At 31.5% G+C, this 27,981-nt stretch overlaps 3 protein-coding genes and 2 long non-coding RNA genes across 11 annotated transcripts; 2 read left to right on the forward strand and 3 right to left on the reverse strand.

Annotated features, from left to right (window-relative positions):
* Positions 1–67: 67 nt before the first annotated feature.
* LOC126873126 (uncharacterized) lies at positions 68–3,679 on the reverse strand. 3 transcript variants are annotated; one of them, XM_050633686.1, is made up of 5 exons: positions 3,030–3,228; positions 2,836–2,848; positions 2,560–2,730; positions 1,564–2,485; positions 68–1,488 (listed from the first exon to the last, which is right to left on the reverse strand). In XM_050633686.1, the coding sequence occupies exons 3-5, from the start codon at positions 2,677–2,679 to the stop codon at positions 416–418; spliced, it is 2,115 nt and encodes a 704-aa protein (XP_050489643.1). In that variant the 5' UTR covers positions 2,680–2,730; positions 2,836–2,848; positions 3,030–3,228; the 3' UTR covers positions 68–415. The 3 variants fall into 3 exon arrangements, with proteins under 3 accessions (XP_050489643.1, XP_050489642.1, XP_050489644.1); XM_050633685.1 differs by lacking the exon at positions 3,030–3,228 and adding an exon at positions 3,268–3,679 and having other exon boundaries at positions 2,560–2,848; XM_050633687.1 differs by lacking the exon at positions 2,836–2,848.
* On the forward strand, positions 3,094–8,758 carry LOC126873145 (uncharacterized). 2 transcript variants are annotated; one of them, XR_007692314.1, is made up of 5 exons: positions 3,094–3,234; positions 6,767–6,979; positions 7,050–7,166; positions 7,234–7,347; positions 7,527–8,758. It is a non-coding gene; the product is annotated as an uncharacterized LOC126873145 (long non-coding RNA). The 2 variants fall into 2 exon arrangements; XR_007692315.1 differs by lacking the exon at positions 3,094–3,234 and adding an exon at positions 6,549–6,689.
* On the reverse strand, positions 4,440–6,007 carry LOC126873146 (uncharacterized). The gene is made up of 4 exons (XR_007692316.1): positions 5,902–6,007; positions 5,621–5,792; positions 5,364–5,487; positions 4,440–5,093 (listed from the first exon to the last, which is right to left on the reverse strand). It is a non-coding gene; the product is annotated as an uncharacterized LOC126873146 (long non-coding RNA).
* On the reverse strand, positions 8,647–14,096 carry LOC126873122 (protein O-mannosyl-transferase Tmtc3-like). Of its 3 annotated transcripts, none has more exons than XM_050633676.1 (13): positions 14,055–14,096; positions 12,744–12,880; positions 12,450–12,531; positions 12,131–12,230; positions 11,910–12,025; positions 11,663–11,835; positions 11,305–11,560; positions 11,067–11,215; positions 10,668–10,980; positions 10,299–10,589; positions 10,030–10,212; positions 9,658–9,942; positions 8,647–9,570 (listed from the first exon to the last, which is right to left on the reverse strand). In XM_050633676.1, exons 2-13 carry the CDS (start codon positions 12,800–12,802, stop codon positions 8,824–8,826), a joined length of 2,754 nt encoding a protein of 917 aa, XP_050489633.1. In that variant the 5' UTR covers positions 12,803–12,880; positions 14,055–14,096; the 3' UTR covers positions 8,647–8,823. The 3 variants fall into 3 exon arrangements, with proteins under 3 accessions (XP_050489633.1, XP_050489631.1, XP_050489632.1); XM_050633674.1 differs by having other exon boundaries at positions 13,358–14,093; XM_050633675.1 differs by lacking the exon at positions 14,055–14,096 and having other exon boundaries at positions 12,131–12,359; positions 12,744–12,808.
* Positions 14,097–14,780: 684 nt separating this feature from the next.
* Positions 14,781–27,928, forward strand: LOC126873125 (uncharacterized). 2 transcript variants are annotated; one of them, XM_050633684.1, is made up of 9 exons: positions 20,832–23,578; positions 24,131–24,448; positions 24,518–24,721; positions 24,798–25,352; positions 25,440–25,615; positions 25,707–25,785; positions 25,860–26,686; positions 26,762–26,982; positions 27,064–27,928. In XM_050633684.1, the coding sequence occupies exons 2-9, from the start codon at positions 24,242–24,244 to the stop codon at positions 27,333–27,335; spliced, it is 2,541 nt and encodes an 846-aa protein (XP_050489641.1). In that variant the 5' UTR covers positions 20,832–23,578; positions 24,131–24,241; the 3' UTR covers positions 27,336–27,928. The 2 variants fall into 2 exon arrangements, 1 of the variants encoding a protein (XP_050489641.1); XR_007692312.1 differs by lacking the exons at positions 24,131–24,448; positions 24,518–24,721; positions 24,798–25,352; ... (3 more) ...; positions 26,762–26,982; positions 27,064–27,928 and adding exons at positions 14,781–15,038; positions 17,072–17,293; positions 18,272–18,466; ... (2 more) ...; positions 19,687–20,355; positions 23,658–24,029 and having other exon boundaries at positions 20,445–23,578.
* Positions 27,929–27,981: the final 53 nt, after the last annotated feature.

The following is a 27,981-nucleotide window of genomic DNA, read 5'->3' on the forward strand; positions in this document are numbered from 1 at the left end:
ATTACAAATAAATAGGATATGAACATATAAGCATGTGGAAAATGGGTTGGAGAATTTCACAACAAAATTCTTTAAAATATCACTTTTATTTACTCATTATTGAAAACATATTATTTAACAATAAATAAATACATAGAATTATATATTTATCTATATATACATATATACACTTTTATATATATATATATATATATATATATATATATATATATATATATATATATATATATATATATATATATATACATGCAGATAATTTATAATTTAAGTAATTTATTACAGAATAAATCACCTAAGAAGTTAATATTTTTCCTGATGGAGGCCTAATAAATTTTCTGTTGATCCAGGAAATATTATTTTAAATCTTGAACGACCTATATTATTTATTACTAGATATATTTTTATATTTACATGCTTAAGATTCATCAGCAACTGTATCCATTTCTCGATCTTCTGACATCTGTAGAGTATGACTTTGTAAACTGGACAAACTTTTTTCTTTCGGAATATAACATTTTGTATTCAGCACTCGGTTTTCTTCAAGTGCAGGAACATCACAAAAAAGACATCTTGTTTCTTCAAACTCTTTTTCCAAGCATGGATGAAAAATTAAACTGCATATTGGACATGTTCGGTACTGCATGGTAGTTATTTGCAAGAGGGTAATAGGACACCTAGGTAATATATGGCCTTTTGAGCATTTGGTAACTTTCCAAGGAAGTTCATTTATAATTTCACCACACAGATTGCAAGTCTCAATATTACTTAAATTGAGTTTGCATGTTTCTTTTAAAACGTCTTTAATATGTTTGTAAAATGGTGTTACTTTTTTATTTTCTTCTCCAGTCAAATATGCTTCTAAATGCATCTTTAATAAACATATGGAAAGCTTTTGCTGTTCTGACAAAGAAGATCTGCTTTCAAGACGCATAAGATAATTGCATGCAGAGTGAACAAAAATTAAGGGTTGTGCTTCTGATATTTCTCCAGCAATACTACCTATTCCCTGAATGACCTTTTTCTTTTCACAAACTTGTATCATCACAGATGTCCACATTACTACTCGTAATTCATGCAAAGATAAAGATTCTAAATTGGATGGTACTTTTGATAAAAGAATCGTCGGATTTAATGCTCTTGTTGCTTTCATCCTAATCGCTTCTAAACAATCCCATAATTGCTCTAATCTCTCATGTTTGTTCTCATTTAAAACAGTTAATGGGTCCCAGTTTTTATGTTTTAAGCAGAACATATGTATTTTGGTCGGTTCCTTCATTACTAAATGGTCGTATATAGTGTTCGGACTAGTTACGTTTATAAAAATTACAACGCTTGGAGAATGTGCGCAACCTAAATATCGAACATGACTTTGCGATAATTTATTGTTTACCTTCTTTTTTAAAAATTGATTTCTTTCCGTATTAACTGAAAACATTAAGCCATTTTCTGTAGTGACTAATGCATAATTTGTGCTTATACAAGTCATTCCTAAAAATTATTAATTTACTTATATTAATATTGTACGTTTTCCTGTAAATTGTATAGTAACACAATTTTATTTACCCGAGATCGTGAAGCCTTCTAATTGCAAATGTTCCATAGTTTTTAGTGTACCATTTTTCTCAATGCAGAATAAAAACAAAAAGGGACCTTTTGCAACCAAGATTTTTATGTTCAAGTCATTTTGAGGAAATATTCTTATAGCGCTAATAGAAATACGATCTTTATAATCGTAATATTTCTCAATAAATTTTAGCTCCATATTCTGATCATGATCTTCAATATTAAGACCATGAATACGTCCATCAATATATCCAACAATAATTAAATGCTTTTTTATGTCAATTGTAACCCAATTTAAAGCACTTATTTTTATATATTCATTTAATCTTATTGTTCCTATAATCTCAGGATTTGATATTTCATTATAGTCGGATATTTTTGGAATTTTATAGATAATTATATCTCCATTGAAATATGCAACAACAAAATATGCAAAATTTACAAAAAGCTTGCTCCAAGTAAAACAAGAAGCTTGTAATGCTTTTAAACAATTTTTAAATGTTTCAAATAAAGTTGAATTATTTTTAGATTCTTTCAGTTTTGTATTAATTTCTTGCTCTATAAAATTATAGCGTATAGAAGATAAATCATATGCAGGATACCAGTCTTTAGAAATTTTATATGCTATTGTAACAGCACCTGCTGAAGTTAAAATTGCAATAAGACACTTGCTGGGATGTATTAAGTTCTGTGGTGACCAAGTTAAGTCAATTATTTTTGGTACCATTTCTTTTAAATTAGATAATTTTGGAGTTAAACTCTCCTCCATTATAAATGAATAAACTGCTTCACGTTGCATGCCCCAAATTTTAGATTCTATTTTGTTAGATATATTCTCTGTTGGAAGTGTTGAAGGTGCATAAATGAAAGATCTAATAAATTTTATAGTTGAACAAGGAGACATTGGAGAAGGTATGAATTCCTGCAAAAGATAACGTCATTAGGTATATTATATTAATTCCACATATAATATTGATACTATTAGATTAAACTTACGAATATGTGAATTCCTCTTTCAGTAAGAATTGATATATGATTATCTGTAGACCATTGAACTGAAAATTTGGACGTAACTAATGGAAAAATAGTGAGATTATAAATTTCTTCCATCTCCATTGTTTGCTAAATATTTATTCACATAATATGAAGGTTCCGAAAATCTTTCGCCTGAAGAAGTTTCATATTTGATATGAAGAATCTTTTTTAACATTTATACAATTATACGCATACATTTCGTTTCTTTATTTTTTAAATTATTTTGTATGTACTTACATGCATATGTAACCTAAATACAAGGATATATATAAAGTGAATACATAAATTATTATAATTCAATTTACAATTTAAAACAATATATTAAAATTTATAAATATGTATTCATATATTTTATAAATAATTTGTACGTATATATATATGTATATATATATACATATATCTTTTAAAAAATTAAATCTATAAAAACTAACCTATTGATTGTTATTATCGTTTTTCTTAATGATTGTGTATTTTTAAATAACGACACATTGGTACATGAAAACATATTTAATAATTAACATTGAATTTAGTCTTACACAATATATGGTTAAGTACAAATGAGATCAGATCTTTCAGTAAATTTTTAAACATTTGAGTCAGTTGAGTCAACGCGATTAAAGCTGACAACAACTCTTAGTAAGTTTTCATCACATATATATAAGTACTTACTAGCTCTTAATTTTTAAAAATGATCATACAACAATTACAATCTCTTATACAATTGATTACAAGCATGTATTATATATCACATATATACTATTCGTTATCACGAATAAGATATTCACTTTGTTTAAAGCAACATCGTTCGATATTAAAGTCTTTGTATATTTCATATAGTACAATAAGGAATGAATAAGAATTAAGAATAATTGTATAAATTATATTATCACATAAAATTGAGATGAGTAGATCATTTCTGAATAAACTGTTTGAGCTAACAGTTTTAAATAGATCTAAGATTATACAGAATATCATGTTGCTTTTGCTGAATTATTACATTGATTGAAACATAAAAAATGGCTATCGAAAATATGGTATGTTAGTAAATAGGGAAAACATTACATTTAAGCATTTCCTCAATCTTTTGCTTATGTTTTAAAAAATGATTCTCTCATCAACGAGCACCGCAATAGGAGCGCAGCTCTTCGGTCGTACAAGATTTTAAACAACATTCCTCGTGAATTCCCCGTCCATTTCTTCGAAATCTAATCATTTTTTTCGCATTCTTGATAGACTTATAAGGATGCAGATCGTAACTATAGGCCATATAATCATCCATCTCCATTTCTAAAAGAAAAAGAAAGAATATATAATATTTAAATGAAAATATTGAAATTCCTATAATTTTCCTCCATTTGATATCGGTCAGTAGTAGCAACGTTTTTAACTATATTTACATACTTCCCTTTCCTATCTTTTTCTTGCAACAAATGATTTAGGAGCAATATGCTTTTTGCAATGTATGATCTACTTACCTTGATTGCTTTTTTTAAATCGGCTATTGTAAACACTACCGCATATTATCTGTAAAGTACTTGACAAAATTCGGCCACAATATTGGTGCATTTCTGTCATAGATTGATCTCGAGATTGATCTCGAGATTGATCCCTAGATTGTCCCTTTTGACCATACTGAAATACATCCGATCCATGTATGTTCCGCTGCTTGTATGTATCCGATGCATGTTCCGCTACCGGTATTAGGATCACTATCACGAGTATTAAACTCATGAGCGCGTATAATCGATTTGCGTACATCTAGAAGCAAAGAAATATTTTTGCAAATTTTTACATTTAGTAAGATTCTGTAATAATAATAATACTATAGTAGCTTACTCTCATTGAAGAAAATCATTAATCATATTCTATTATTACAATACAGATATTTATGCAAATTTATATTTTCATGAATGCAATTAATGAAATAGCACCTAATATGTTTGTTTTACTTTATATATTTTTGTATATTCAAGTTCTCTATAAATTCATAAACATCTGCAGCTTATACATTATAACAGTATTAGTATCATATAGTACGATACTATTAATATAATATACAGTACTATATAATATAATTAGTATGATATTCAACTACTGATAAATTAGAGGTGTCAAAGAACTGTAACATCTATTCGTAATAGAAAGAATGTCGATTGAATTTTTGTAAATCCAAATGAGCTAAACTTAAAAGCGAACACTTGTACTGGGTGAACTCGAAATTCAAGTATCATAAGTGGATCCTCTCAAGTATGTCTATTTAAATCGCTTTTATTAACTTTTATCAGGACTTATCAATAATGAAGCCCCATGCTGTTGCTGTCGCGTACCAGTCGTCGAGTAACGACCTATTTTTAGATATCATTCGTGCAAATGTGAATCTTGTACTGTAAATGTTTCCGTGTTAAAATCCTGGATCGAATGCTTTTCAAATATCTCAAGAATTCTCCTTATTCATCCACGCGCGAATATTTGAAAAAGATTATCAGGAAGGAAACCTGTGTAAAAGATCGAGCAACATTATATCATCAAAGAATTATTCCTTCACCTTTTCCGTATTATCTACTTTAAAAATTTATTTCAATAAATACACAAAAAAGTTGAAATAATAGCAGTAACATTTTTTTAAGATAAACAATACTAATGGTATTTTATAAAAAGTTGATAAATAATTAAATTTAGATAGAAATAATGGTCATAGGAAATACTGACGATTGTTTTTAAGATATTAATTATCATACTGGAGAATGATTCACGATTCAACGTACCGTGCTGATATAACTTCCTTCAGCAACATAGATATTATTTAACTATTATTTCCCACAGTGTAACATTCTATTCACTCTCACAAATTGTTGCGGTTTTTCTTCTTTTTAATTGGTTAAGAATGAACTATATAACAAAATCGTTTTTAAACCTCCAATCGATGTAAGATAATAATTTGTACATTATCGAAAAATAAATAATGAAAAGATCAAGCTCTATAATAAAAGGGAATATATTTTATTGTAATAGAGTTACTTACTCATACATCGACAAGATAGAGATCAATAAAGTATGTATATATACATATATGTATACATGTATAGGAATATTATATGTGTATATCACGATGTATCACAGGTTGGTAGATTTCTTTTTCTTCACAATCAATTACATTAGTCGAAGGATAGCATTTTGAATAGTCTAAATATATTCTTCGCGGTTGAATTGTGCAGGTTGATAAAGAGCATGAAACATAAATAAAAATTCAATAAGCAGGAATGTATTTTTCTTTGCACGTAATCATACAAGCAAAATACATACATTTCGAGAAGCAACGCGAAATAAAAAATAATACGCGTGATAATTATTGAATGCAAAAATATTCGTTATTGTAAGAGTTCACTTTTTTTCTATTTCGATAAAATTTTAAGTTGTATGTACGTAATGAAAACAAATGTAGATAATATTGTCGCTGAACACACTGATAAGAAATAAACTTAAGGCTTCAATTTAAAAATATCTGTTTCTCCTGCATATTTTTAAATTGCAATATTCTAAATCTAAACTATATATTATAGATTACCGTTTCGTATAAATTATATTCATTACTAATAGGTATAAATAGATTATATCAATTCATATAGATTTTATTGATTGTCTTGCTAATTGACCAATTATTTAGATAATCTGGTCAGTTAATAAGAGAAGATCTATGGCATTAATTCTGTCTCGATGTGAAGTGAATAGAGAAATAGAATAAGACAGTGATATCCGATACTTAACCCAAGTAATACTGAAATTACTCTGAGATACTGAAATTCGAAAATTGATAGTTTATAGTTTATATTACATCGTCAAATCGCTATATAGAAGAGTTACACAATTAAAAAATAAACAGTAAATTTAAAAAATTATTTGAATAGGATTTAAGCCTTCATCGTCACATCACATTTCGTATATGATATCATATATTATATATGTTGCATTATTGTGTTATTAAAATATTGATGTAACAGAAAACTACAAAATATTGTCTTAACAATAATAACTGACGAAATCAGCGTGAATCGATTGCAACGAAAGTTTGAAAATACCATAGACTGTAAAAGGTTAATACTAGAATTAATATTAGAGCTAGAAAATTAGTGATTATTCAACTATTTAACAACGAAGGTATTTTTTATAGTGATCGTCAGTTTGCAAGGCAATACTATGTATCGAATATATCGAATCGATTGATATCAAATATCTCAAGCATGAATCGATAATTTCAATTTTATTTTGCATGCCGTTATATATATGAATGAAAGGAATTAGTTTATATAATTTTGGACAGTTACCTTTCGATTAACTCTAAGGATAAAAAATTTCTTCACAATCTTGAACATTGACATATACAGTAAGTATTTTATTCATATTCTCCTTCCCTTTTCTTAATTGTCTTTTTCTGTAATATCGTAAATTTTCAGAGCGTAGAAATGGAACTGTCTTAATGGTTCTGACAATTGCTTATTGATCTATTGAATTATGTAATCGGTAAGAGATAATCGATTATATTAATTTATCGACATCTTCCAACCACTCTGGTAAGATCGAATTTTCAGCAACGATTTCAAATTAAATTAAAACAAATATTGTAATCGCTTCGTTTAGGTACTTCTCTCATGAAAATGTTCATACTTCCATAATCCGTAACCAAAGATGACACAAATATCCTTTGACCAGATGTCGACGCTTAAAACGAACAGAAATGATCGACGCAAAAGGGTAATTCGTAATAATGCATTGTTCTTTTTTTCCGTTTATTTGTCTTCATTTCATTCGGTTCATCGAAACAATTAAACACCACCGTTTCCGTTCAACAATACCCTTCCATCTTTAAAATTTAAATACACGTTTAAATACTGAACAATTACTATGTACACCTGACGCGTCTACTTTTTCAGAGAACATCTTTAATACACTGAAGATTTTCCAGATCCACTTGAACACCTTATTTTTCTCTTTGATTTTCTTTAAGCAAGAGTAAGGAAAAAAGGTCTATAGATGGAAGAAGAGAAAAAAGAAAAATATAACATTGAGGATAGAAAGAAGTGAAAGAAGAAGAGGAAAGAGAGGAGGTCGTATTCGATTCTTGATCCACCGATTACTAGTTATTTTACTCTGTTTAAAATCGGCAATCCCAGCAATATGCATATAAGCTCAGTTCCTACTAACACAAGTTGGTGATAGAGATGGTAAACGCGCGAGCAGCCACATATTTCTACTTTGTTCTTGTTTCTTTTTTCATTTTTTAGCCAAGCGTTGTAGTTGTATTCCTGACTGATTATCGCATTACTTTATTATCTATCACTACTACTTATTACTACTATCGTTATCCACGTTATTGACAAGAAATCCACTTACAGTGATAGGGACCTAAGTTTAGTTTTAAATCTTGAGAAGAGGTGAACATGAAACTCACTGATCTCAAATTATCTTCTTCTTTGGTTTCTTTTTAAAATTTACCTTTGAAATTAACCTTCTTACTTTTTTAGCGCTAAATATATATTCCGTGTATTATATTTATTTCTCATTTAAATGTAAGTTAATAAAAATACAATATACATATGAAAATGCAAAGTATACGTTAAGGGATGCACTTACCGGCTCGTGAAGAAGCTCGTGATTCACTAAGGAAAAGCAGAAAAAATATGTTAGCAAAAAAGGTTGCTGAGTTCTTTATAAAATTGTAGAAACATCTCTAGTAATATTGAACACATTATCTTTTGTTACATTAAATGAGATAATATGGTATTTCGCTGCATATCAATTTCTCATTTCTCTTTCGAGCACAATCAAACAAAATTTATAAAATGATCTTTAAAAAGAAGATATTGGTATCAAAATATATTTTACAGGAATAAAAAAGATGATATTCAAATACTTCTTTAATTGAAGTTGATAAAAAAAAATAATGTATATAATAAAAAATATATGAATGTTTAAAATATAGAATGAGGAATCATAATTTATGAGCAGAGGTAAAAGCTCTATTCGTATTCGATTATAAAGACAAAACCAAAGGAATGCACATTTTTTAATATATTTTACAAAACGTTCTATTCGTACAGCATATAAAACAATACTCTGTATTTATTTTATATTCACACATTAGCTCTATACGACTGTACCACCATATTCTTTCGTTATATGTAGAATATAACTTTATACAATATTCGGCGCGATTTTCAAATGTCAGTACTATGAAAGTGCGGTATCTTTTTGTCGCGTGGTTCCAGCATGCTTTTCGCCAGTTGAAAATGCCGGTGTAGCGCTATCAAACTTCTCCGAATTACTCATTTTAGTCGTACGTTCCCGATCGATTGTCAATTCCGTTGCATCTGAGCTCACGCTTTTACCAAAAACCTTTCCAGGCGAAAATTCTTGCTGCTCGTTCGAACTTGCACTCGTTTTCAACGATCTGTCGTGATTGATGTGCGTATCTTTCACTTCCTGCTTCACTTCGTTCAATGGAACTCTTGCAGGTTTCGATGAACTCTTCAGATGCACAATATGATTATTCATTGAGTCCGTGCTGCTCTTTTTATGGCCTATATGATTATGGTGATTCGAGAATACAGAATCCGTTTTGCCTAGAAATTGGCTACCGCTATTTTCCATATTGCCGAGACCATTTGCACCACTAGTACTTCCAACACTACTGCTGCTGGAAATATCTCCCATGTTGAAATTTCTTTCCTTGGGACCAGTTTGCCAAAAGGAATCGTCGAACACCTCTGTGTCGTGCTGCTCTGGAGGTAGTCTGCTGATACGAGCCTTGACAATAGCCAGGTGTCTATGCACGTAATCCTGATGAGGTGCCAGGGCTGCAGCTCTTTCCAAACATTGAGCAGCCAAGCCTAACTTACCACGCTCAACCATTACGACACATAAATTGTGAAGGCCTTGAATATTTGTTGGGTCCAGTTGCAGTATTCTACGGTAACACTGTAACAATTAAAAAATCCCCATTAGTGTTTCTATGGTGCATAAAATATTTGAAAGAATTTTATGACTTCTATCTCTCTAACTTACATTTTCAGCAGCATCCAAATCCTTTATATTATTTATATAAATATCACCTAGAAGAATTAATCCTTTAACATGGTCCGGATGAAATCTAACTAGTTGGTTTAAAAATGGAGCAGCTTCAAGGGGGCGTTGTTCATCTGCTAGCAAAAGAGCCAAATTGAATAATGCTGAACGGAAATCCTCTTTAAGAGCAACAGCATTACGAAACCATCGTTCTGCGCTTCCGCTATCATGGTCATCCATAGCCAGCATTCCAAGATTAAAATGAACTCGTTCATTGTTAGAATCCTGAAAGTATCAATACATTTATGATGTGAAGAACTATTTTGAAATATTATCTTTACATTGTGTATGAATAAATGTAGAGCAAAATACTTTTCGTAAAAGTTTCAGAAGTCTTTCTCTAGCTACTTTTCGTAATTCAGCACGTCCTAGCTCTTGGAGTAAAATAGCTGAATTGAGTAACGCTTGTTCGTGTTCTGGATCAAATTCGAGAGCCTTATCAAGATATGCTAGAGCTTGAGATGCTTTCCCTTGTTCAAGAAATACGACCCCAAGCTTTAAAAATTAAAGCATTATCATATTAATAGTTTATTTTTTTAATAAACATTGGTAACATTAATGATTTCATTCTTGATATTTACGTTGTAATAAATGTCTGGATTGTTACTATCGTAAAAAAGGGCCCGTTCATAAACTTCTTGGGCTTCTTTGGTACGATTAAGTTTAATTAAAATATCGCCTCGATTAATATACGCTTGCGTGTAATCGGCGCGCATACTAATGGCTTGTCTATAAAGCAGATCGGCTTCCTCTAACCTAGTTGCATTCTTCGCTATTAGGTTTGCTAAATTTACGAAAACGTTCAAATGATTCGGAGCTATTCGCGCTTGGTACGACTCTCCGGGTTTTGGTTTTGGTAGTAAAGATTTTGCCTGAAAGAAAGTTATCAGATAAACTTAATACTTTATCATTACATTCTAATAAATACATCACTTTAACTATGCATTTACCTTCAGATATGCATCTTCAGCTTCCTTAAACATTTTCAGGTGATTATAGGTTCTACCCACGTTAATGTGTGCACCAATGTCATCGCCTTGAACTTGCACAGCCATATTAAAAAAATTTAATGCTTCCTTGAATCTTCCTTGACTTTCCAAAGCATGCCCCACATTATTGAACAATTTAGCATTGCGAACATTCACTTTTAATCCCGACATGAATATAGAATATTCGTCCAACCAATCGTAATTCCTGATAAAAGTCTTCGTTGTGTGCGCAGCCAAAAGAGTTATTAATAAAAATAGTGTTACTTTCTTAAATCTGCAAATATAAGAAATGAAAATTAGAAATATGTTTTTGAGAAAATTTTGAATACTCAATGATATTTTCTTTTTAGCGAAATTTACTTTTTATCGGATAAAATGCTCCATCCATATCCAATGAGCATACAAAATCCCATAGACGGAGCATACAATACTCTTTCCGCAATAACGAATCCAACTGGGAAGAAGAGATTTGAGGCAGGTAAAAATGGGAGTATCATCATAGCCAAGCTCTATACAAAACATTCGGTTCATATTACTTCTTGGAAATAATACATTTACTTTAAGCGAAAAATGCAGTTAGTCTACATTTGATACTAACCATTATGAGAATAATGGAAGTTTGTCTATTAGGTGTTAAAATTGCTGTTACCAACAATCCTAATATGGTCGTATGAGTTGCTATAGTGGCCAGATTACGAGGATCTGTAAAATTTTCTATTAACGGTATCGTTCCCATAGTCCAATCACAGCATAAATCGCTTGGAAGAAATAGCAGTCTTAGATTAACTGCTGCGAGGTAATTATAGGTAAGCTGCCTTATTGGCGTTGGGGCCACAGATGCGGGATTGTCAAATCTAAAGTGTCATTAAAGAATTATTTTTCTTTGTTTTACTATTAGAACTATTATTTGCAAGAATAAAATTCTTTGATATCTTTTAATTATTATTTATAGATACCTGGTAAATACAGGTAACTTTGAGCCCATTACATGTAGCCGAAGGATAAGTAAACTAAACGTGACAAGCGTAAGGACTGTCAATCGTTTTGTACCTTCACTGGACCAAGCAAGTGATATTTTCTTCCCACCAAAAGCTGCCTTTAACGTTAGGAAAATATCCATTGCTCTTACCTAAGCAGGTAATTAAATATACAAGTTGAAATAAATATTTAATATTAATAAATATGGTTTACATATAAATTTACCTTTTGCACAACAAAAATTTCATAGAATACACAAACTGCAGTGGCTGTTATTCCTTGTTCTTTGCACAACATGGCAGTGAAAACAAAAGACATAGATAATATCAAAGATTTCCATCCTAAGAAAAATATAAAAACATTAATATCTACTTGAATGAATAGTAAGTTGTAGTAGTAAATCTATTAGGAAATAAGGATAAAAAGAAACTTTTAAACATTTTTACCTGTAGATCTTCTACTTCTACAGCATTTAGTGTACATGATTAGAGCCGCTAAATAAAATAAAGAGGACAATGTTTCTGCTCTTCCGACCACTCCTGTAACCTTAATACACGATTATCCACTGACAATGCATCTAAACACGAACTAGGAACTACGACGCGATCGATCGCTCGACGTCGACCCTTTGAATCTGGACACATGATAGATTGTCGCCGAAGGGAAGAACAAGGACTAGAAATAATTATCAAATAATATTCTCATATAATTTCAAGGTAACGTCGATCGATTCGATCGATATGGAAAGCAGTCTAAACAACTTACTGCCTCTGTATGTATAGGATGAACCGCAAACAGAAGAGAAGATACAAAAGTTGCAGAATCAGATAGAAACATCAAGCATGTCCTGCAATGGTGATTAAGACACACTTTATACTGATTTGTAACTACTTTATAAAATGAATGAAAACAATTTCAATGATATATAAATAAGTTATTAATGTTGTGTTACATTCCTTCAGTATCTAATTTTTAATTTGCCTACTATTTGTGGGACTAAATCAATTGATTATATAGCAAAGTTAAAAAGGAGAAGTCTTAGTTTAAAAAAACACACACCTGAAATATAATAAGCATACTCCAACATGTAGGATAACATTAAGCAAGTGATATCCCATAGGATCCAACTGGTGAATCAAGTAATTCCATCGGAATGTGAGAACGCACAAAGGTCTATATGATTTGTGCGACTGCTCCTATTTGCAAGAACAGAATTCTTTCAATATTTTGTACATAAGATAATCTTATACAACTACATAAACAATAAAATATTTTAATTATACATTTCATAGGATCATACATAGTGGAACATAGCAAAATAAACAGAAAGTTACTCTAACGTTTTGCGTTTATTATACAATTTTATTTAAGAGCAAAATAAACGAAAAACATTATCTTCGTTGAAACGATCGGCAAGCAACAAAAAAAGCAAACTTCTCTGACCAGAAATAAAGTCGACTGAAAAAAAATATTGATTCTATCCATGTAAGAAACTTAAATAATTCGAAATGAAACTAAAAAATTGACTTGGATAAAACTGATTCGAATCGAACCAAATCGAAAGGGAAGGGAAAGGAGGAGAAGAGTTGAACGGATCAATACACAAGAAGGTAAAGACAAGAGTAAAAGGGGGAAGGGGGAATCAAAACCACCTCTCTATCGTATTCACCCACCTTATGCATCGGAGTACCCCAGAAATCATTGTAAAAAACGTTTTTTAGAGGTGTATGAGGCCTTAAGTCGCGATTATCTTTTATCGCAGAAATGTCATCGAAAACGAAGCCGCAATTAAGGCTATTTAGATAGACAGCGAACGCGCTTATGGCGACAATCGCCGCGAGTGCTCCCCGCGCAGGCACTCCCATCACAAATAAGACATTGATCGGCCGTATTTTTCTCACGATTTTCGACTTAGAAACCCTAATCGGGAACCTCTTTCGATTTCGCTACCGACGTTATCTTTTGTTCGTTATATTTTTCCCCGTTTTCTTTGCTAACTATTTATGTTATCTATCTAACTAGCTATCCTGTCTGTCGAGCCGAGAGTTTAACCCCGCGATGTCCAGAAGAGACGCAGGAATCTTATCTCTAGGCACGTAGACGTTGGTACGTTCCTCTTCGAACACATTATGGACGCTTATGTATCCAGTACTGTGGAATACAAGCGGGTTTCCTCACAGGCCGATCTCCGGAATTCGATGAAAGACATGTCAATGGCAAGCAGGTTCAAACGTTCCTTAAAGGAAAAATTTTCAACACCGAATAGACAAACCGGCGAACCGGAATCGTAGATTACTGTGTGCGCGCGTTAAAATCGAACTGTCAAACAGTAGACGTGTATACGGCTGTACAGCAGTGCACGCTACGTACCGTGAAACGAGTACAACGCAAGTACGATATTACGACGGCGACGACGCGAATTTACTTCAGAAAGAACGCGCATGCGTGTTGCTCGACTAAGCGCGAACTACCACCTTACACATCTTCACTGACATATAATTCAAAATATCCTTATTCTTGAAATATTTTTTCTTTAGGGATATGTATATGATATTTATTATCTTTGCTTGTAGCAAGTGATTGATCCAATAAGTTCAGACATTATGTGATAACATTAGATTAGGTCTTGTAGTAGAAAATTTTATGTTTGGTTAACCTAACATATATATCGGTTATTTAGATTACTGTGCTATAATTGTTAAACTTGTTTAAACATCTATGGAAAATCTGGAAGATATGGAATCTTTTTTCGCAATCCCAACATGGATTCACTAGAATTCGATAATGTGAATTGATTATAAAGAAATCACAAGTGTAATGTTATGTTATTGCACCGTTGGTTCTTAATGGGTTAGTTCTATTCATATGTGTTATATAGCTAATAAATACATCGAATAAAATATTTTTATTTCTATCTTTATTTGTTTTATAAAAATAAGCAAAGTTTCAGTTGTATAACAGTGTTTAATAACAGGTACAAATAAAGAAAAGAGCATATGATATGAAGCATTTAAAACAAAGCGACCGCGCATAGTTAAAATCGACCAATAGGAGCGTCACATCGTATAAAAATCGTGGTGGGGGAAAAGCATCGTAGACGTCTCGTAGGGCGACAGTCGAGGTAGGCATGCCCTAAGTTTCGTTTGTGGTGATATTTGCGCTGTTTGAAATAGTTTTCTCGTAAGGTGCCGAATCAAATTTAAATATCTTCTCACGATCGATGAAGTGATCATTATCGGCAGCATCAACACGATCATCTCGAGATTGCCTGGCAATCCGACAGCTTCTCGACACAGAAAAGAAGCAATCTTTCTGCAAAATTCAGTAGCGTCCTTTCCGAATCTGCCGAAAAGAGTGAGTATTTACAACTTTGTTTCTCTGTTACCTGCGATATCGAAAATGCCATTCACACGATTCGTACAATGAAAGATACGTTGAACTGAATCGTGGATAAAATCAAGTAAATTTGATTAATAAAAGGGAAAACGCGAAGTAAGAATAAACATTGATCGAATTGTTTTTAAATAATAATTCCGAATTATAAATGGCTACTTAATGTGTATAATATAGTAAATAAAGGAGAAAGATAATTGCTTATCTTTAGGAAAAGATAATTGATAAGAAGGAGAAGATAATTGCAGCAGAAACAGTCTTTATGGATATTTTAAATACATTTTATACGAATAATTTATTAAGTTTAAACGAAGGAACGGATAATATTATTGGGGAAAGAAGGTAATTGTATGAATCGTATCCACGAAAGAGAAAGTTCAACGTATTTGTTTCGGAACTGCGCGACAGTGGCGATGCGTGAAACATAATATAAAGGGGCTGCAAGCTAGGGGAGAAGTACAAAGAAAAAAAATCACTTTACTTTTCGACCGGTATTTGTTGGATCAAATTTGTCTGTACACTGACTACCTCCATGTCTTCGTATTTGTAATGTTAAAACTATATTATTGCGTTCATATTTGTAACCTTTCTCGGAATAAAATTAATCATATACGTTTTTGGAGTAAGATTAATCGTTTTTAAACATATATATACGATATATTTGTCATTATTATTTTAACTAACAATGTATAAATTGCAATTTGAAGAAAGAGTGAATAGTGGAAATTCATTAGAAAATATGTCCATATTAAATAATTATTATATAGTACGAAATAAACGTTTTTCTAGTCTTTAATTAAATTCAATATTATTTCTTATTTTACGTTACTTCTTTATATTCTATATATTCTATATATACTTGTATATAAAGTATTTGTCACTTAAGAAAGAGAGTATAGATAAAAAGTGTATAATTCTATGACAGTCCATAACATAACAATCCATGCTACTGAATTAGAATCTTTTAATTTCAGTTCGATGTTTTAAATTTGAAAATTTGAGTTATTAAGATATATTAACATATGATAGAATATTTGCGAATTTTAATCTAATTTAAATTCTAAGTTACCAAAATTATTATTTGTTTCATTTTTATTCTACCAAAAATTAAGTACTTTATTTTCAAATATTTGTAACTCAAATGTTCATGTATTTATATGTATACATTATATTGGTCTATGATGTTTCTATATTGATAATGTAAAATAATTAAAAAATTAATACAATTTGATAGAAGGGTAAAAGCTTCTGTAAAGCTACCGGAAGTTATCGAAAAAATAGAAGTGAAGTAACTATGTATTGCTAGACTCCTCGGGGCAATAGGCTCAGAGAGCAATGCCATCCGATCGATCGGTTTACGTCTGGGCGTCCCGACGCCAGCTGCAATGCTTAATACGTATACAGGGTGTTCACTCCAACGCGACGCACAATTCTTCAACCATTTGCAAACATGTAACATAAAACTATTATTAATCAAAATCTATCTATATTGATGAGATATCTGTTAATTGATGGTACAACTAGAAAAAGATTGATTCTTTATCAGAAAACAAGTTCAAACATAAACTAAATTTGTTTATTACATATTATATTTCTGAAAAAATTATCTTTAAATATTTTCATGGTATCTGTCAGATTATTGCTCCTTCTTATATTTGTGTATTGAATTTGAATTGAATTGGAGTAAACACTTTGTATATGGAGTGATACAAATTGTGACGTCCCCACGCGTTTTTCCTTTGATTGCATAGGCTTAAATTTTTCATTATGATATTTCTCCTTCCAATTAAAATTTATATTCTTTCAAATTCATTAAAAAAGGATCCTCTTTTACTTAATAACTAAACATTACTATCAAAAGAATAATTAAATAATTAATAAATTATGTCTGTGGATATGATTTATGTCTATTAAAAAACGTTGCAACGTATTTATATATTAAAAACACCGATCTGTTAATATTTAATTGGTGTTGGATTTAATCCGATTTTTAGGAGTAAAGCATGAGTCAAGAGGATCAGGAGAAAAGCATGGATAAGAAAGAAATTGCAGAGGAAGAGAGAGAGAAAATGTTGAACGCCGAGAACACGAAACATACGGTGGCATCGACCGCTCCAGACGCGGAATCCGAAGACCAGAAACCTAAGAAGAAAATTCCAATTGGCGGTATTAAGATGCCCGGCTTCTGTCGTACAAAGAGCAAGGAGTTGTGTAAAGTAATAGCAAAGGAATTTTCTCTTTAATTCTCTTTAAACTGTCTTTCCTTTTTGTTTCAATAATAGTATATTATCAGGACTGTCTTTTTAAGTGGCCTTATCTCTCTGACAAGATATCTAGGACCTTAAGAGTTTCAGCTTGCTTTAAACCTTACTCCAGAATGCTTTGCAACATGCTTCCTCAAGAAATCCAAGTCTGATAGCTAAATTACAGATGTTTATGTAAATTCGAATTTTTATGGATAAAAGATAAATGGAAATTTGTTTCATCCTCTAAATATTACGTATTTATATATTTAAATTTCCTATATATACATACACATTCTCAGTCTACTAATAGCATCCTGCATTTTTTCCTCCCTATAGAAGATGTAATGCATAGGGAAAGCGAATGTTACTTGCATCCGCAATATTTCATTCATTCTTCAAAATTATGTGAAAATCATTGTAATCGTGTAATCGTTTTGTATGGTGTACGACTGTCGTTGAGATTCATTTATTCTATTTTAAATAGCTCGCTGCACGCGCTGGTAGTCACGCAAACATTGCCGTGGGCGTTTAAATAAATCTCTATAGAACCCGTGTATAATATGATTATACCAATTGCATCGAAACCTTAATTTAAACGGATATAAACATAGATGACACCATGAATATAAATCTTTCTTTGCTCGATTGTCTGTTTACAAAGAAACGATGTCATTCGAAAGAGCACAAGTTCCTGGAGCACCATGGCGTGTTCATGAGGGGTGTTCATAGCCCCGTAATGATTTTTTTTCCAACATTAAACCAATGGATGACGTCAGACGAACAGCACACCTGGCATTATTGATTATGTACCTTTTAAATAATAAATATCGGTACAAAATGATGATGATAATGATGATGATGATTTTTTAATTAAATATTGATGTTATGCAAGAAACATATATCGTATAGAGAACATACACCAAATGCATATATAATTTCTATTGTTAGGAGGATGATTGTAAGCCTACTGAAGTTGGAGAAGGCGATTCAACGGAAAAAACTGTTAAAGAAAGTGATCAAAATGTATCATCAGAGAAAACAAGCACACCGAATAAAGACGCAAAGGAAAAGGAAAGCCGCAAGAGAATTCTCGACACCATAAAGTTACCCTTAGTCTCTGTTTTTCCTAGAAAAAAAAATAAGGTAGTTAATAGTTAATATTTTTTTTATATTAATTTTTCTTTAAATTATTTTTTTTAATAAGATTCTTAAACAAAGTGCGAATTAATAAGAGCGAAACCCTATACAGTCTTGAAACATAATTTACCACACTCAAGCACGTACTGCCTTTTACCAAGGTGTATGCTTCGCCGTTAATAGCTGCTTTATTCGTTTTAATCAGTAATATTTCAACATACGAAAATGCAAATATTGTCTTATAAATTTCAATACAAACAAAAATTAATTGTACATTATTTTGTAATGTATTATAAATTATTTTAGGAAGGTGAAGTGGAATTGGGAATTACCGGAGCTGCTGGATTGGCGAGTGTTGAAACTCTTGACGATGTTGTGACGGAGAAAAATCCTATCAGTAACGAAGATGGTATGGAAACTGTTCGACTCGATGGTGATGCTCCAGACGGAATTGAATCTCCTAAACAGCATTTTCTTGTAGCTTGTATATCCGCTGCAAGGAGAAATTTATTTGCGCTAGGTACGAAATTACGACTTGGATTTGAATCTTTTTATTTTAAATTTAAAATGTTGAACAATTTCAATTATGTAAATTTAAATAATGTAGGTAATTAATTTTTTGTGTAATGTATGTGTTAATAATAGTGACAACATTGTGTATCCTGGTATCAGTCGTGATTATCGTCTGTATCGCTTGCATCGGTCCGAGAAAGAATGTTTCACAGTTGATAAAGGATGGGAGCTTTGTCAAAGCAGTAACTTCTTGCGGACCTGTGCAAGGTGTGTCAGAAGATGGTGCATTCGCATTTCGTGGGATCCCATATGCAATCCCACCATTAGAAAATCGTCGTTGGCAACCTGCGGAACCCCTAAGAAAAATTGAATACTGCTGGACGAATACGTATCAAGCACACAATTCCTCGAAAGTTTGTTGGCAACGAGAGGCTTCAGGAAGGATTGTCGGAAGCGAAGATTGCTTATATTTAGATGTTTTCACGCCTGAAGTCAGATATGATTCGCCTTTATCAGTGGTCGTTATGATTGGTGCTGAAACCCTCAGTGGTGGTTCTCCAGGTGTAATGCAGCCTTCTGCAAAACTTGCTCGTGTCCGTGATATGGTGTTTGTTAGACCTAACTTCCGGTTAGTCTTAACTCCTTAACTTGATTTTGGTAACATTGTATAATTTATATAAATATTTTAAGCGTTAAGTTTTATTATATTTCAGGTTAGGAATCTTCGGCTTTTTAGCTGCAGATCAACTTTCAAGAACATCGCATCCTCTCACATCCGGAAATTACGGGTTGTCGGATATCATAGCAGCGCTTCAGTGGGTTCATCTTAACATTGAACATTTCGGAGGAAATAAATCGGCCGTAACTTTATGGGGTCATCGGGCAGGAGGAACGCTTGTCACAACTTTAGTTGGCATTCGGCGAACAAGGGATCTTTTCCAGCGAGTGTGGATTTCCAGCGGTAGTGCGATATTTCCCGGAAGAGAACTAGAAGTTTCCGAAACACTTAATGAACTATTTTTAAATTCTACAAGATGTAATGACGCCGCTTGTTTGCGAAGCAAAAGTGCCGAGGAGATAATGGATTCAGTTCCTGAAACATGGCATTTAGGAAACGTTGGTCTGCCTGAAACCAGAGAAGCGACAACAAGAGATAGGAGACATGAATGGTTGGTGCTCGATCGTGCCATTCTTCAGGAACCCGTAGGTCAAATTTGGGCAAGGGATGAATTTTCGGTGAAAATTGTAATGGGCACTACTGCACATGCTGGAGTCCCTCTTAAGTATCTCACTTCCAACGCTACTCTCAATTCCACACAAGTAGAGAAAATTGTAAAGGAGTCCTTATTAGGAACATCTGGTTTAGCGGACGAAGCTCTCAGGTTAGAATCTTTTATTTATTATATATTTCATTATTAATCAAAGCTAGAGGTTGGAGATCGAGAAATATAAGAAATTGAAATTTCTTTAGACGTTATAACGCAACGTTGAAAGGTTTACTAAGCATGATCTCGGACGTTCGTGTGGTATGTCCATTGCTGACAGTTGCCAGAATGAAGACCAATATTCCATTCTACGTAGCGACGCAGCCACGGGGTCATATTGCAGATCCTGATTGTGATGCTGCAGCGATACTCGGATCATATGCTGCTCGTACTCCTGCTGAAAAAAGACACGTATCTGCTATGCAGCAGCTTTTCAATCACTATGTTTGGCACGGCGAGGTAGCTCAGGCAGATGCTAATGGTATAAAACGAGTCTTAATTGTTGGACAAGATACGCTTCCTGATCGTGACTATCCTAATTGCGACTTCTGGATAGCAAAAGACATAGTTCCATCTTATGGTCGAGTCGATTGAATTCTTTTTTCTCCTTTTTTTTCTTTTGGAATTATATGTTTGATGGTCATTCCAAGATTTCGACTATACTTGAGATGTGCTGTACTCGAATGATCTTGCTTTACGAGCTTTTTAGAAAGACATATCTCTTCTTGATTTTGAAAAGTGAAAAAATAAAATTTTAAATTGCTATTTTTATTTATCTCTTTTTTATAATAATTTTTATATAATAAGAAGCGTTATTATGTTTTACGAAAAATTGAACGAAAATCGTTAAGATATTTTATTACAATTTATTGATATAATGATTGAAATACTCAATCATATCATAATAATTTTATAAGATAATAATAGAAGCGTGAAAATAATGCACGTTACTTATTTTTCTTATTAAATTGTAAATGCAAAATAACTGATAGTAATTCAGAGGTCTAGATTCACATCAAAAAAGTATAAAGAAAATTATTCTTTTAGTTCCTTTTTGTTCTTTTTCTTTTTCTTCTTTTTTTTTAAGAATAGCTATTTTTGCGATCAAAACAGCATATTCTGTTTTCCAATTCTATGATTTACATTATCTTTAAAGAAACTAGTATTAGTTATTGTATAAACCAGATGAGTACAGCGTGACATTTTAATTCTGAAATCATAAACCTGTATTTAACCTCATATGTGAGATTTGAGAGTAAAAGATAATTATTTATTACTTTTTTGCCTTTTTTGAGAATATTTTTTTCATAAAGTGCGAACTTTATGAAACCATGGGTTGTCCAAGCATTTTTAGGTATTAAGAAGCACTTCGCATTAATTTACCTGAATGTATTGTTTTTTTAGCACATTCGAGAGAATATGTACTGTCATTTTTTAATAAGCTGCCAGATATTTATACGTATAAAAATTCAAGCATTTCCACGGAGGATACTCGATATTTTCTTCTTTGTACATATATTACTGTTGCTGTTTTCTCTTTTTGTTTCAGTATGCTTAAAGTATTCCTATCTCCGTATGAGTATAGAGAGATATATACATGTATATATATCTTCAATCTGATTTTTGAACTGTAAGACTGATTTTACAAATCGGCATTTCATTTCCGTATGAATGTCTTTTTATGTTAGTTTTAACTGTGAAAATAATTTTATAATGTAAAAGATCTGTTTCTCTAAGCAAAGTTTTTATCATATTGCAAATGAATGAGATGTGCAAGAGATTTTCTTTAAATACGTCGGCATTAATGTATATGTACTTATAGAGTTCATGTTTTTTATAATATTAAATTGCACCGTGGCACATACTTATTCCTTTAACTTGGAAACTTGTATAGATTTAGGAATATTATGTACATCCTGATAACACTACCAATTAAAATATTGTATTCATTTTGTACTAATTTAGAAAAAAGAGCGGTTATAAAAATGTATGGTAAAAATATAAAAATTTTGGATATTCCTAAATCTATTATAACTTTAATGTTTGATATGATTTTTGGATTGTTGTGCGTCCGAATGTTTGTGTGATATTTTGAGAAAAATAAAATGTAATTCGTTTTTCAACCTTTATAGTTAAAAATGGATCATTTATTACGATGGAATATACGTAATAAGCATTATTTATTAATATAATTATTATAACAAAATAACTTTCTATAATTTAATCGTCATCTTTCACTTATTAATTGTAAATTTAATTCAATGAGAAAATAAGAAGTGCGATTTTAAATACAATTATTAATTTACGTAATAGTGAATATTTGACCAAACTAAAAACTTAATGACCTTAGAAAAAGTGGCCTTTTTTAGGGAGGACAATTTTATAAAATTTGATAGTGTATATGTAAAAAAATATGAAATGTAATGGAAGGAAAATTCAATTTCTGGACATTTTTGTATTAGCAATTTTTAATCAATCTCCAAATCATTGGAATCCAATTTACGAGAAAGATCTATTTATATAAAGATCTACAATGACTTAAATAAATAATTATCAATTTCGAAGTTATATAGATAGTTTTTCATTGTATAAAGACACTAGGAGAAATTATTTATACGATTATAGTCACATTCTTCGAAAAATACTAAAAGAAGTCATGGAAATAAATGCGTGTTAACATCAATGTCCATATTTTCCAATATTTTTAAATTTTTAAATATGTACACATAATACTGCCTTAATAGCGGTCTATTTTATACGAAAATAGTTATAAAATCTAGATTATCAGAATTATAAATACATTGTTTATATACATTTTATTTATAATATTATTTTCGTTATATTAACAATATAGTTGCAGAAATGAAATGAAATAATAAAAATATGAGAACCACTGACGAAGAATGTGAGAGATTGATTAATCATTTTACGCAAAGTTGTCGATGAGAACCACTGCTTGGAATTCCTGACTACTTGGTCGACAATCTTGCGTTTTAGAGTTAGTGGAGCAACGATAAGTGCAATGTTACTTTATTACATTGTTATATAGTAATCTATATATAGTTGTCTCTTGAATCAACAGGTAAATTGAACTAAAGTTTGTTTGAAATAAAATAAGCGGCCTTCTTAAATGTGAATCGCCGGAAAATGTACCAACACAATCAAAAAGCAACGCAGATCGTGGATAGTCGGTGAGGAAAAGTTTTATTTTTGAAAGCGTCCGCGAAGTATACAGATAAATTCCTCGCATTCCAACGCTGGTCCAAGCTCTTGCGAGCCCAGCATCTAGATGAGAATGTTACTTTTGTGATTACTCATTCGGTGACATCTGAGGAATGTGGTAAGGCAATTTGCTTCCTCCTACGCTTCACAATATTTTTTAATTTTATATTTTCATTATATTAATATTTTTATTCCAGACTATCGAGATTTCTATTTTCTTTCTTCCTATTAAACAACTGACACATTTTAATCAAACATACCAGTTTGTAAAAAATTGATTTTTCATTTTCCAACTTTTTGAATATTATTGTCAGTTTCTTATTACAATATTTTATTGTCTACTCCAGTTTTTATTTTAAATTTATACTTGTAGTTTTCCGACGTTGTCACATGTGAATAGTTAAAAATGTGATTTGTAATATTATCAATTAGTGATAGACATACAAATTTATTTATTTGAATTCATATGTATCAATTACAGAGCAATATGCTATAAAAATTATTTTTATAGTAAAAATATGTATATAAAGCAATTTTTTAATTTTTAAATAAAATCTTTTTAAATTATATTTGGTATTCTATTAGTTTAAGATTTTTGTGTAATATTCATATATCATATTATATTGAATATTAAAATAAATAGGTAATTTATTAACAATTTGTATTTCAGTTAGCTTTCTTCATCCACTGTATGAGACAATTGTTATATTGTGGAATGTGTGGCATAGGTTGACAAGAAGAAAAGGTGCTGGATAATCCAAATGGATAACAAAAGCCCATTATGGCCCAGCATCTGCAGACACAGCATCAACACGAATTTTTACCATTGTGTGATGTATTATTCAACATAATCTCCCTTGCATCATATTTTTGTGACGTTGTTTTTGACTTTGCAATGGTATATGCTCTTGCCCAACATTCTGTAGCTCCTCCAATTCTCTTTCCCTTAAGTATTGTTCTTATAGCAACTTCATTAATTATTTCTCAGGTCAGTATCCATATAAAGCAATGAAAAATTTCTATTTGTCATAACTAATATATTCTTTATTAATTTCAGATTATTAGTGTAAGATGGTATTTGTGGGGAGCCAGAGGCAAACTAACTGGTAACAATATAGCAGATTGCAATATCAATGGAAAGAAAGAAAATGGGAATTGGACAATATGGTGTGTTTTATTGCTTCATTCAACTCAAGTTGGAGTATTATGGAGATACTTCAAATTATTTATTCCAGTTAATTTAACTTATGTTAAACATGAGGTGAGATGCAAGAAAAAAATAGCTTGTGTATATATTTAAAATAATTTATCTGAAATTAATGATTTTACATCATTAGGTTAGAGAACTTTGTGTATTACGCCTTATTCATGCCTTCTGTGAAGCTGCACCAATGTTACTTCTGCAGTTATATCTCTTGTCTATTGGAGTCAATAATGATTCAAATACAGATGTTGGAAAAACAAAGGAAACTGACAGAGACAGTGATAAGTTAGCAAAATTAACTGCAGTATCTGCTGGTCTATCTTTGTGGAGTGTATGTTGGGCAGTTGCTAGTTTTAGCAAAGGTGCAGCACGTCTTCGTAATTTAGAACGTTTGGTATTGACATGGCTAGGTGTGCTGGCACAACTAGCTTGGCGTTTAGGAACTGTAAGCGCTAGAGTAGGAGTATTGGTAGCTTATGCTTCACTTTATGGTGGACAGTGGTTGCTAATTGTCATGGCTCTCCACTGGCTATCAATGTTGATGTGGTTGCTACTCACGCCAGATGGTCTTTTTCACGGTGGTGAACATTTGCCTATTTTAAGAAAAACGTCTTTAGCCTCACTCCTTGCATTTGTTTATATATTTGCGTATGTAAATTTACACGAAACAAATCATCGTCAAAAAATGGTGAGTTGTTAATGTATGTTGCTTCCTTAATACTAACATTTAAAGTTAATTAAATCAAGTGTATTCAATTCATTTATATTCTTTTAGGTAATTTTTTACACAGTAATGTTTTTGGAGAATAGTTTACTCATTGGTGTATGGATAGTTGGTGTTAATAGAACAGATCTTCTTCCACACCAACATCATCCAAACCCTGTAACTTTAGTACTTACACTATTAGCCTTATTTTTTGGTGGTATGTTTTTCATGGGGCTCTATTATAGGTAGGTATAAGTTCAATTTTATCAATTCATTTTGCGAAGATAGATATTATTTAATGTTAGTAATTGTTAATGACTTTACATGGAACTATAGATTTTTTCATGTACGAAGATTAAGGTATGAAGCAGGTGGTAGAATGACAGCTTCGAATCTCACAGCTTTGTCAAACCAGGTATTACAAATTAAAACCAAATTTTTAAGGGCAATATAGTAAATATATCTCTAACAAAGGAATTGTGTATGTAGGATAATCTGGAAGAAAAACAAATAGAATATACAGAAGATAAAAAATTAAATATGAATGTAGGAGTAAGGAAAGTTAAGTTGAGTAATGGTGGAATACCAGGAGTATTTAATTGTCGTTTTACAAATCCAGCTGCAGTAAATCCAAATCGAAAAAAGAAAAAACCAACAACATTCGTACCTCCTCCACCACCACAGTCTGAAACTGGAACTGTCACAACTTCCATGAACACAGTGACTGAATCGAAACAATGGCTTGGCGTGAATAATAATTCACGTCAATTAATACCGTTTTGGAAGAAATCTGTGAATTCCGGCATGATACAGAATGATCATTCAAATGAACAAAAAATTGGAATGGATGCTGCAACTGCTGGCTCTCTAAGTGTAAATTTAATAAGAGAGAAACTTCAAGAGAAGAAGCAGCAGCAGTTGCGAGAATTAAGAGCAATTCAAGAAGAAATAAAAGAAGGAAAGTTATTTCCTCCGCCATCAGCTTCAGCATCATCATTTTCGTCATCGCCTGCATCAAATCAGCAACCACCTCCTAATACAAAATTACATACTTCCCCCAGTTCTCCTTTATTCACATCTGAGCCATCAGTAGGTGATCAAAATGGAGGACTAGCCTTATCTTCGTGGCCACCAGTGAAAATGCACTGTCTTTTACCTCCACCACCATCATCTTCCTATTACCCAAACATTCATCCTTCGAATTCATGGAGAACAACGCAAAGAGAAAGAGCGGACACTCCAGAAATTTTACTCGCACCGCGCTGTCTTCCTCATCATTATTCCCATTGGACACCGTCTACTCATGTTAATCATCGGTAATTAAAGATTAAAATATTATTAAATAGTATATATTAGTTATAACATATATTATAATATATTCTACGTTTCAGTCAAAATGGTGGAGAGGAAAGTTCTAAAGGCGAGGGAGAGGTAGAAGGAGATCTTAGCGATATGGAAGGTAGTCAAGTATCATTGCCCCGAAGCTATACTCTACCACGCGAATTTAAGTATCATCACCCAAACAATACTGCCAGAGAACGAGAACGACGTGTAGGAAATAACAAAGTTCCAGCCTCACGTTTTTACTTACCTTCTACTAATAGTTCCGATGGTGCGTTCTGCTTAAATTTGTTTGAATTCAGTTTTATGAAATGCATTTACTCTTATGTGTATTTATCTAATATCTTTCCAGGAGATGTAGATAGTGCGGATAATGAAGAAGAGACGGATTCTGAAGTACACTATCGCATGAAAAATAATCATGAGTCTAACAATCATAATGAAACGCAACAGCAGCAACAGCAACGATTTGCGTTTGAGGATAATAATAAAAATGAATTTTTAAATCCAGATTCTTCAGCAACCGTTATCATGTCTGGAAATTCTTATTTAAATAATTCTCAAGGACTACTTCGACCAAGTCAATTGTTCAGAAACAGGGTTAAACATGAAACGAAGCTTTGAAGCTTCTGTTTTTATTCATAGTATTTTAGGAATTGTATAATAGCTAATTGAAGGTTTGAAACAAGAAGACTGTACATGATCTATTTTTATAAAATTATTAATTTCTTATGCGCGTATTTTTTAACATTCTTATGATGTTCAGATTAACATTTCTAAGGGTTAGATGCTAACCATAAGAATTGTACATAAAAGAGGAGTGAATATAGACTTCATAGACTTTTATATACTCTATAAACTTCATAGGCTAATGATGTTACATTTGTTCCTTGTAAATGATGATACAACTATGTACAAAAAAGCATGTCAAACAACCGAGTATGTGTTTATTTTTACGATCTAAGTAAATACATACGATCTGAAAAGTTTTGATATTTTTTACATAACATACAATTTCTTTTTCAATAAATTATTAATTCTCTTGTATTCTGGAAGAAAATATATAGTTTAAACTCTTCATAATGTTAATTACTTTATAAATATGGTACTTTTTGATACAATGGATTATATAAACAGATAAGATATTTGAACTCATTATATTTATTTTATATTAAAAAATAGATAGATATGTATTTAAATTATACAATTATCGTAAACTATTGTTTAAATTATTTCAGCCTTTTTCTTGGTAAAGAACGAATTAACAAAA

This window comes from Bombus huntii, chromosome 14 (genome assembly GCF_024542735.1).
Source record: "Bombus huntii isolate Logan2020A chromosome 14, iyBomHunt1.1, whole genome shotgun sequence".
Classification (NCBI taxonomy): Eukaryota; Metazoa; Arthropoda; class Insecta; order Hymenoptera; family Apidae; genus Bombus; species Bombus huntii.

Coding starts and splice junctions, on each gene's coding strand:
- LOC126873126 (XM_050633685.1), bottom strand. CDS start 2,679: ATGGAGATGGAAGAAATTTATAATCTCACTATTTTTCCATTAGTTACG. Junction 2,486..2,559: donor AAAGAGGAATTCACATATTC/GTAAGTTTAATC, acceptor TATCTTTTGCAG/GAATTCATACCTTCTCCAAT. Junction 1,489..1,563: donor AGAAGGCTTCACGATCTCGG/GTAAATAAAATT, acceptor AATAATTTTTAG/GAATGACTTGTATAAGCACA.
- LOC126873122 (XM_050633674.1), bottom strand. CDS start 13,549: ATGGGAGTGCCTGCGCGGGGAGCACTCGCGGCGATTGTCGCCATAAGC. Junction 12,026..12,130: donor TAGAAGTAGAAGATCTACAG/GTAAAAATGTTT, acceptor TATTTTTCTTAG/GATGGAAATCTTTGATATTA. Junction 11,216..11,304: donor CTTCCATTATTCTCATAATG/GTTAGTATCAAA, acceptor TGTTTTGTATAG/AGCTTGGCTATGATGATACT.
- LOC126873125 (XM_050633684.1), top strand. CDS start 24,242: ATGGCCCAGCATCTGCAGACACAGCATCAACACGAATTTTTACCATTG. Junction 24,449..24,517: donor CTTCATTAATTATTTCTCAG/GTCAGTATCCAT, acceptor TATTAATTTCAG/ATTATTAGTGTAAGATGGTA. Junction 26,687..26,761: donor TCTACTCATGTTAATCATCG/GTAATTAAAGAT, acceptor TCTACGTTTCAG/TCAAAATGGTGGAGAGGAAA.